The 10,768-nt window shown below is 36.8% G+C and overlaps 1 protein-coding gene across 1 annotated transcript in view; it reads left to right on the top strand.

Moving 5' to 3' along the window:
• The first annotated feature begins 3,111 nt into the window (after positions 1-3,111).
• The window catches only part of PUS7L (pseudouridine synthase 7 like), a 28,994-nt gene continuing 21,337 nt past the window's right edge, over positions 3,112-10,768 (top strand). The window contains exon 1 of the mRNA XM_047067185.1: positions 3,112-4,027. Within this exon, the coding sequence (XP_046923141.1) occupies positions 3,124-4,027 (904 nt within the window). The 5' untranslated portion in view covers positions 3,112-3,123. The remainder of the gene's footprint in view (positions 4,028-10,768) is intronic.

The raw sequence follows: 10,768 nt of genomic DNA, 5'->3' as shown, positions 1-10,768 counted from the left end.
GGCGTTTCTGTGGGGGGCAATGACGTGATTAGTAATGGGACCCCCGACTGTTTGCCCGCAAGCGGAGGGCGACATGGGCTAGTATCGTGCGTTGGGACAGGAGGGGGAAGTGGAGGGAGAAGTGGAGCCATTGGCTGTGTCTGGGGGGTACTTTCGGATTAGCCAGAAGGCAACACCGCCGGAGACTAGTTCTGCAAATTGGTGACAGAAAGCAAGTAAGAGTGAGTTCGGCTGAGCGTTGGCATTGGAAGAAGGAGCGTGAGGGGAAAAAGCACTACCTGCTGCATTTCTAACATCTCCCCAGAATCTACCCTCAACCAACAATTACCCTGTCTTGGGTTAGCCAAACTACTCACTCCCCTCTCCACCCTGTACCCGCATCAAGAAATCTGTTTAGGAACACTGCACATTTGTGTTTAACTCCACGTGGGCTCCTTGGCCCCCTCCAGCTCAGCTACTTTCTTTTATAAGATGGTTGTTGTAATTCCCTGATCATTACGTTCTTTTCAGTTCTACCTATCCTAGTAGTTTAGAATGTCGTCACATCTTGCTTTTACTGGGAGAGAGTAGATCCTTATTCTTTACAAGGCCAATCCTAAAACAGTGCTCTTGATCACATTGCTTTGAAACTCTTGGAATACTTCATCACATTCATCCTGCTCATTGCCATTATTCATCTTATTAAAACAGCTTTTTAGATTGTGCCATTTTTCTACTCAAACACCTGCAGTAGCCATCTATTGACCACTCAATAGATCCTAAGTCCTTAGCAGGGCATTCACTGGCAGTTTGGCTCTAATCCAAACTGTATTTTCTAGAACTGTACTGTAAGACATTACTCCTGTATCTGGACTGTTCAATTTTCCCTGGCACATTGCATATTTTGTTTGTATGTTACTTACACGTTTTTACCTTATTTCTGTCTCTTGAATAATTTTGAAGACTTAGATGGCCACTTCTCACATTACACCTTTTCTGATTATCATAGGCCGGAGTGATCTCTTTTTTCTTCCTCTTCACTCTTACAGCTCTTATTTTGTACTAGTTTCATTTATTCAACAGTCAGTATTGGTTGCATGCTTACTATATGCTTGACGCTGTTCTGAATGTGAGATAATTAGTCAATTAGGCAGACACGGTTCTTGCTCCCATAGAGCTAACATTGTAGTTGTGAGAGATCTACCGTAAATAATAGGGAAAATTATTAGATAGAAATACTGTGCAGAAAATTGAATAGAGTTTGGTGAAAGAGTGCCTTGCTGGTTCCTTTACCTTATTAGTCAGGGAAGACCTCTCTGAGGATGTCATTGGGGAAGGACTAATTTAATCAGCAGGAACAGTTAAGACAAAGGAACTGAAGAAAGCCGGTGTGGTTGGGAGTATAGTGGGTAATGGGGAAAGGGTACAAGATAAGTTTGGAGAATAAACAGAGGCCAGAATCTTAGAAGTCTTTGGAAGCGAGGGTAAGCAGTTTGGATTTCATTCTAAATGTGATCAGAGGTTTTAAAGAGAATTGTGATTATGACTTAATTTACCTTTTAAATCATCATTCTGGCTATGTGGAGAATGGACTATGGTAGGCTAGTAGTAGAAGCAGATGAGAGGCCTTCACAATGTATAAGAATTACTGAGGTGGAAGTACTGCGTGATCAAAGGACAGCCATCATGTACTGTCATCTCTTGACAGTAATCAGAGAGCCAGATGCTTAAAGCTGATGTAATTTTTTGTGATGAGAAAGTCAAAGTTATGACCAAGATGACGTGGAAGTGGATTGAGGTGGAGATCAAGGACTGTGGTGTTAAATAGATGATGCATGTAGATGGACGTGAAAGTCATGCTGGGTAGACATTGAGGGAGGCACTAAAGGCATCAGTGAATGAAGAAGAGTCATCTGGGGATCAAAGAGAAGATGATAGCAGATGGTAGAGCCTGATGGCATGAGCTTTGAAAGAGCTGGGATTTGGGAAGGTAGAGGAGGGATAAATGGTTTGGAGCTGTGGCAAATAGAAAATATTTACTATCTCCAGGTCCTAAGTTAGGTGGGTGTCAAAGGAAAAAGAGTCCTCACTTGAGAAGACTAGAGAAGAAGCCTGAGGAAATAGCCAGGTTTCAGTTATGGCAAGAAACTGAGGAGACTGTGCAGGAAATCACGGAAAGAAGGGAAATAAATATATCCTCATTTAGTCCAAGAAATTAAGATATAGAGACTTTGCTGTGATTTCTACATGGCATAATTGGGGGTGGGGGTTTGCTAAATTGGTTCGGATTGGTAGAATACATTGTAGAAATGGGGTGAAGGTTCAGATGATGACAAATTACCTAGAGATTGTAGTTAACACACAGAACTGAGTAGTATGGGGCCCATGGGCATTTTATCTTTCTTATAGCACTATCTGATATGGTGGCCATGGGTTATGTGAAGGGTGAGTAAAGGCTTCAGAGGATTCTCTTATCTACTGCTTCAAGAAAATCTGTAAGGGTTTTTTTCTCTCTGATGCCAGTTGTATGGTTGGAATTTTTCTGTGCCTCAACCTTAAAAACTTGTGTCTGTAAAAGTTTGTAACTGGGCTTTCAAGAAGGCTTAAGATTCTGGATTAATTTAAGCCTATTTTGAAGCATAATCACATTGGAAGTTTCATTTATCAATTTGGACTATTTCCTCCTGTCTTCTAGTCCCTTCTCTCATCTCTAACCCCTAATATATACAAATCTAGCCACAAATTCTCTGGAATTAGTTAGAAATTTTCAGGAATGGGGTTTGGACAAATCATTGTTTAAGTCTGTGTTCTGGTCTCTTCTTTGTCGGCCTACACATGATATTTTTAAAGCAGACTTGAAACGGACCCATTTTAATTCTGGATAATAGATGGAAGCTTGGAATGGGTGAAAGAAAAGTTGCAAATCATCAGTTTCATGAGAAAAAGATTGCCTATTAGTTTATCTTGGTATAGGAGAGCCAAAATGCCCTGATTTATAGAAATAATTTGTATTTTAAGGGGACCAGGATTGAAAGGGAGAAAGAAAAATAAATCCTGCAAATTTATTTTTTCTTGTTATCTATAACTTTTCTTTTGGGTAACTGACTGCCTCTTTGTTTCTTTTGTAGGCATTGTTATTTAAGAATGGAAGAGGATACAGATTTTAGAATCCGGTTTAGTTCTTTGTGTTTTGTTACTGATCATGTTGGATTTCGTGGCACTATAAAAAGCTCACCAAGTGATTTTGTTGTTATAGAGATTGATGAACAGGGACAGTTAGTTAATAAGGCACCAAGTAAACTGATTAGTAAAGTACTACCTGAGCCAAATAACTTTGCCAAAAAGACAAAACTTGATCTTCAGAATTTATCCTTTGAAGAGGGAAGCAACCAAGAAGTTAGTATTTTTGCTGGGTGCTCTGGTGCTGATCAATATCATCAATCTGGTTCAGAAAGGGAAGATACTATCAGTGATGGAACTTCCAAAGGCGAAGAAGAAACAGTTGATGTTTTAGGTACCTTGTTAGATGAAAAAACTAATGAACTACTGAATCACTTTGCCTGTGATATAAAAGAGAAGTGGAATTCTAAAACTGAGCTAATTGGATCATCTCCTGAATTCTCATTAGGCAGAATCCTTGACAAAAACCAGAGGGCTCTTCTGCACAGTGCTATTAGGCAGAAATTTCCTTTTTTAATAACTGTAGGTAAAAACAGTGAGATTGTTGTAAAACCAAATCTTGAGTATAAGGAACTCTGTCACTTGGTATCTGAAGAAGAAGCATTTGACTTTTTTAAATATTTGGATGCAAAAAAAGAAAATTCCAAATTTACTTTTAAACCTGATACAAACAAAGACCACAGAAAAGCTGTCCACCATTTTGTCAACAAAAAGTTTGGAAACCTTGTGGAAACCAAATCTTTCCCTGAGCTCAATTATAGTGCTGGCAATCCAAATGTAGCAATAACAGTAAGATTTCGGGAAAAAACACACAAGCACAGGAAGAGGTCCCTTTTTGAGTACCGGGATCGAAAAGTTATATATACAGGTAATTTAATAAATCATTACCATTTTCCTCAACAAACTTAGTTAAAATTGTGTGAAAGATGAATAATTTCAAATGAATTAAATAGAATTAACCAGAGGACTCTTGGGAAAAATATTTGGGTCTGGTTTTTAGTGGAAGATGAAGCCTTACAAATTACACTAATTTTAAGAAATAACCTTATTGATGAAAGTATGGTTAACATCAGCACAAATGTGTAAAGTTGAAGCAGTTAGTTTGTTAACGTTTTATTGGCGATAAATCTTGATTTCATATTTTAAAAGTTATTTTAATTAAAATTAAGTATTCAGAGATAAGTAGAATGCATCTGCTCTGCTTCGCTTTCCCGAAGTGAATACCTTGTTATCTAAAACAATTGAACTTCATGTAAATTAAACAATAAATAAGTAAATAAAACAATTGAACTTCACTACCCAAGGTAGAGAGCCTAAAAACTTATAAGGAGGTCCTTCCTTTGACTCAGTCACTCTTTTAGAGAGGAGGTTCTCAAACTTTAACATGCGTTAAAATCACCAAAAGGGCTTGTTAAACAGATTTCTGGGTCCTGTTCTCAGAGTTTCTGATTTAGAGGGTTTGGGGCAGGGCTTTTTACAAATTCCCAGGTGATGCTTTTTCTACTGGTCTAGGTACCACATTTTGAAAATCACTGTTTTAGTGGGTATATTCAATTCCTAAGATTGGATGGAACTGATGAAATATATATTTTTTTAAGTTTATTCATTTATTTTGAGAGAGAAAGAGCGTGTGCAGGTGCTGGGGTCATGCTCACGTGAGCGGGGCAGGGGGGTAAAAAAGAGAGGGAGAAAGAGAATCCCAAGCAGTCTCCTCAGTGTCAGTGCAGAGTTCAGCATGGTGCTTGTTCTCACGAATTGAACTGTGAGATCATGACCTGAACAGAAATCAAGGGTAGGATGCTTAACTGACTGAGCCACCCACCCAGATACCCCTGATGAAACCTTATTCTGTAAGTTTAGCTCACCAGATTTAATTGGCCAGTATCTTACATGAAGGATGGGAAGTGTTTCAGATGGTCATGTTTTATAGATTCATACAGCAAAAGCTTTTTTTTTGGTTAAAAACTTTTATTTATTTATTTTAAGTGTTTATTTTAATCACCCAGTACTCATCATGATACTCCTTAATCCCTATCACCTATTTCACCCATTCCATTCCCCTCTGAAAACCATCAGTTTGTTCTCTATAGTTAAGAGTCTGTTTCTTGGTTTGTCTCTCTCTTTTTTCCACTTTGCTTATTTTTTTTTGTTTTGTTTCTTAAATTCCATATGAATGAAATCATATGGTATTTGTCTTTCCCTAACAGACTTTTTTCACTTAGCATTACTCTAGCATCATCCATGTTGTTGCAAATGCCGAGATTTCATTCTTTTTTATGGATGAGTAATATTCCATTGTATATGGTATATACAGAAGTGTATACACCTCTTTATCCATTCATCAATCCATCAATGGACACTTAGGTTGTCTGCATGCCTTGGATATTGTAAATAATGCTGCTATAAATCTAGGGGTGCATGTATCTCTTTGAATTAGTGTATTTGTATTCTTTGGGTAAATACCCAGGAGTGAGATTTCTGGATCATACGGTAATTCTATTTTTAACTCTTTGAGGAAACTCCCTACTGTTTTCCACAGTGGCTGTACCAACATCCACATCCTTACTAACACCTGTTGTTATGTTGTTGATTTTAGCTATTCTCAGAGATGTGAGGTGATACCTCATTGTAGTTTTGATTTGCATTTCCTTGATGATAAGTGGTGATGCACATCTTTTCATGTGTCTGTTGACCATCTGTATGTGTGTTTTGGAGAAATGTCTGTTCATGTCTCCTGCCCATTTTTTAATTGGATTACTTATTTTTTGGGTGTTGAGTTGTATCAGTTCTTTATATATTTTGGATACTAACCCTTTTTTGGATATGTAATTTGCAAACATATTTTCCTATTCTTTAGGTTGCCTTTTTGTTTTATTGATTGTTTCCTTTGCTGTGCAGAAGGTTTTTATTTTGAGGTAATCCCAATAGTTTACTTTTGCTTTTGTTTCCCTTGCCTCAGGGAACCTATCTAGAAAAAATGTTCCGTCAATGATAGAGAAATTACTGCCTGTCTTCTTTCCTAGGATTTTGATGGTTTCCTGTCTCACATTTAGGTCTTTAATCCATTTTGAATTTGTTTTTGTGTATGGTGTAACAAAGTAGTCCAGTTTCATTCTCTTGCAGGTAGCTGTCCAGTTTTCCCAACACCATTTGTTGAAGAGACTGTCTTTTTCCTATTGGAAGTTCTTTCCTGCTCTGTTGAAGATTAATTGACCATATTATTGTGGGTTCATTTCTGGGTTTTCTGTTCCATTCCACTGATCTTTGTGTCTATTTTTATGCCAGTACCATACTGTTTTGATCACTATAGATTTGTAATATAACTTAAAATCCAGAATTGTGATGTCTCCAGTTCTGCTTTTCTTATTCAAGATTGCTTTGACTATTTGGGGTCTTTTGTGGTTCCATACAAATTTTAGGGTGTTCTGTGAAATATGCTGTTGATATTTTGATAGAATTTCTATTAAATGTATAGATTGCTTTGGGTAGTATAGACATTTTAACAATGTTTGTTCTTCCAATCTATGAGCATGGAATGTTTTTCTGTCTTTTTTTAAAATTTCTTTCATCAGTGTTTTATAGTTTTCAAAGTATAGATCTTCCACCTCTTTGGTTAGGTTTATTCCTAGGTATATATTATTTTGGGTGCAATTATAAATGAGATTATTTTCTTAATTTCTCTTTCTCCTGCTTCATTGTTGATATATAGGAATGGCAAGTATTTCTATACATTTATTTTGTATCCTGTGACTTTAGTGAAGCCATTTATCAGTTCTAGCAGTTTTTTGGTGGAATTCTTAGGTATTCTGTATATAGTATGTTATCTGCAAATAGTGAAAATTATACTTCTTCCTTACAAATTTGGGATACCTTTTATTTCTTTTTGTTGTGTGATTGCTGTGGCTAGGACATATCACATTGATTGGTTTGTACATACTGAATAACGCTTGCAACCCAGGAATAAATCTCACTTGATTGTGGTGAATAATTTTTTTTTAATGTATTGTTGGATTCAGTTTGCTAGTATATTGTTGAGAATTTTTGCATCTGGGTTCATCAGAGATATTGGCCTTGTACAGCAAAGCTTTTTAAATAAAATCAGCAACCCAAATTTGTGTAGATTGCATGTGGCACAGAAACAGGATTTTATTATATAATACAGGATTCTGTGGTATAAATGAAGAGATTGGACCTTGAATGTAGGTCTTACTTTATGTTATGACTTCAGTTCATAAAAAGATGTATGAACTTTTTAGTATCTTTAAGATTTAATTTCCACAAATATAAAAATGGAAAGAATAATACCATGGGCAAGTTACTTAACAATTTGTAACTTTTTGTTGTACTTTAAAAATGGGGTAATAGTAAAACCTAATTCACAATGATATTTTAACAATTAAATAATGAAAATGTTTAGTATGTAATAGTTATCCAAATGTTGGTGTCTCTCCTGGTAATTTCTGTCTGGTTGTGTGACTTGCCTTATCCATGAGAAAACTGCTGGTATAGGACTTGATACATGAGGCATGCAGTAAATGATAATAGATAAATCTGTTTTGAAGGAAAAAACAAAACTAGTTTTACATGTGGAAGGGAGAATTGCAGTTAAGTGATTTAAGCAGTTATAGATTTTATACTATTTGAAATTCTAACAGCATTACCTTGAATTAATGAACTAAAAAATTATGGAAACTTTTTATATATTAGTGTAAATTAGTTTTACAAAATCTATGAGTAATTGGAGGGATATGTTAAGGGGAGGAATTGATGGTACTACTCCAGAGAATAGTATGAAGATATCGGGATATCCACAAGTCCAAGAACAAAGAAAAAGACAAAGTTAAAGTATACTTATCTCAGATTTTGCAAAGGCCACCCTTTTTTAAGAAAAAAATAGCTCATATAAAAAAATTTCTTAATAAGTAGGCCTATCTAAAAAGTAGAACACTTAAAACACTTTTTAATTTTAGTTGTTATAAGATATACGTAACAAAATTTACCATTTTAACTACCTTTAAGTGTACAGTTCAATGGTATTGAGCACATTCATATTGTTTTACAACCATTACCATCATTTATCTCCAGAACTTTTTTATCTTCCCAAACTGAAACTGTATACCCATTAAACAGTAACTTGCCATTCTCCTCTCCACCAGCCACTGGCAACCACCATCCCACTTTTTGTCTCTATGAATTTGACTACTCCAGGTATCTCAGATAAGTGGAATCATAAAATATTTGCCAAGTTGTGACTGGCACATATCACTTAGCTGAAGATCTTCAAGATTCATCTATGTTATACATGTGTTAGAACTTCCTTCCTTTAAAGACTTAATAATATTATATGTATATATACCACATTTTATTTACCCATTCATCTGCCAATGGGCATGTGTTATTTCTATCGTTTGTCTATTGTGAATAATACTGCTGTGAACATGGCTGTAAAAATATCTGTTCAAGTCCCTGTTCTTAGTTTTTTTGGATGTGTACCCAGAAGTGTAGTTGCTGGGTCATATGGTAATTCTGTATTTAATTTTTTGAGATAGCACCATATCCATTTTCCTAGAATACTTTTTGCAGAAGAAAATATATGAAAGATTTAAACATCCAGTTAAATTTTTATTTTAAGAATTGCATTTTCCAGCTCTAGAAGTGTCAATTTAGTTCTTTCTTAGGTCTTCAACTTATTATGTTTATGTTTTCCTATAATCTTTGAGCCTATTTTTAATAGGTCTTTAAATTTTTTTTTCAACGTTTATTTATTTTTTTTTGGGACAGAGAGAGACAGAGCATGAACGGGGGAGGGGCAGAGAGAGAGGGAGACACGGAATCGGAAACAGGCTCCAGGCTCTGAGCCATCAGCCCAGAGCCCGACGCGGGGCTCAAACTCACGGACCGCGAGATCGTGACCTGGCTGAAGTCGGACGCTTAACCGACTGCGCCACCCAGGCGCCCCAATAGGTCTTTAAAAAATGTCTGCTAATTCTGTTGCTGTCATTTCTGGATGTGCTTCTAGTGAATGTCTTTTAGTTGTGTTGTGGGTCATATTTTCCTGCTTCTTTGCATGTTTAGTAATATTTTTTGAAGGTCAAACTTAGTGAGTGTTACCTTGTTGACTGTCTGGATTATGTTGTCTTCATTTAAAGAGTGTTGAACTTTGCTTTAACAGGTAGGAAGTAATTTGCAAATGCATTTGAGGCTTCATTTTGAGTTTGACTAAGGGAGGTCTAGAGTAGGCTTTACTCTAGAGCTGTCAGTCATATAGTTCTACTATTATAGCATGATCCTTCTGTGGCTTCTCCTGCATGCCCTTGCTATTTAGTTAGATTTCTCCTCTCTGTTCTCTTTGGCTGCTCTCCAGCTTTGTATAATCTCTGACAAAGAGATTACAAATTGACTAGATTACAAATGCCTAATATTTCATCGTTTAGCCTGGTGGAATGTGGTAGCCAGCATTCAGATAGCCCCCAGTGATCCTCAACTACTGATATTCATGACCTTTTGTAATGCCCACCCACAATGAATCAGGGCCATCCTGTCTAAGTAATAGAATATGGCAGCCACAGTGAGTGACTTCTGAGGCTAGGTCATAAAAGGCATTTCATATTACTTATTCTGACAGAACCAAGACAGCATACCTTGAAAACACTCAAGAAGCCCTATAGGGAGAAACTGATGCTTCCCATCACTAGCCAGCATCTACTTAGCCACTGATGTGAGTGAGCCACTTTGGACATGACCTTTAGCTTCAGTTAATATTTGACTGCAACTTCATAGTATCCCTCAAGCCAAAGCGGTCCAACTTCTGAATTCCTGCCCCACAGAAACTGCTGGAATAGTATGTTGGTCTTCTCAGACTGTTATAACAAAATACCATATACATGAGTGGCTTAAACAGTAGGCATTTATTTTCTTACAGTTCTGGAGACTGGGGGTCCAAGATCAAGGTACCAGCAGGGTTGATGTTTAGTAAAGGTTGTCCTGTTGGGTTGTAGACAGCCATCTTTTTACTATGTGCCCACATGACCTCTTCTTTGTGCACACATGGAGAGAGAAATTAAGAGAGAGGAAGGGAGGTCTCTGATGTCTCTTCTTATAAGGACACTAATCCTATTGAATCAGGGCCCCACCCTTATGACATAATTTAATGTTAATTGCTTTCTTACTGGTCCCATCTCCAAATTCAGCCACACTGGGACTAGTACTTTGACATAGGAATTTGAGGATTGGGGGTGGTGGTGGTGATGCAGATATTTAGTCCATAACAGATAGGAAATGCTTATTATTTTATGTCACTAAAATTTGGGGTGATTTATTGTGCAGCATTAAATAACATATTTTGGTACCAGAAATGAGTTGCTTCTATAACAAAAGCCTAAAACTTGTGGTAGCAATGTCTTTGGACCTGTTGGCAGGCAGATGTTTGAAGTTACCTCAGGGAGGCTATCAAGGACAGTTTATTTTTTTTTTTTAATTTTTTTTTTAACGTTTATTTATTTTTGAGACAGAGAGAGAGAGAGCATGAACGGGGGAGGGTCAGAGAGAGGGAGACACAGAATCTGAAACAGGCTCCAGGTTCTGAGCTGTCAGCACAGCCTGACGCGGG

The sequence above is a fragment of the Lynx rufus genome, unplaced genomic scaffold (assembly GCF_022079265.1).
Source record: "Lynx rufus isolate CCGP_SWC_20201006 ecotype Redwood Valley unplaced genomic scaffold, mLynRuf1.p SCAF_7, whole genome shotgun sequence".
Classification (NCBI taxonomy): domain Eukaryota; kingdom Metazoa; phylum Chordata; class Mammalia; order Carnivora; family Felidae; genus Lynx; species Lynx rufus.
The sequence above is the reverse complement of the archived record's forward strand: the minus strand, read 5'-3'. Positions and strand labels throughout refer to the sequence as shown.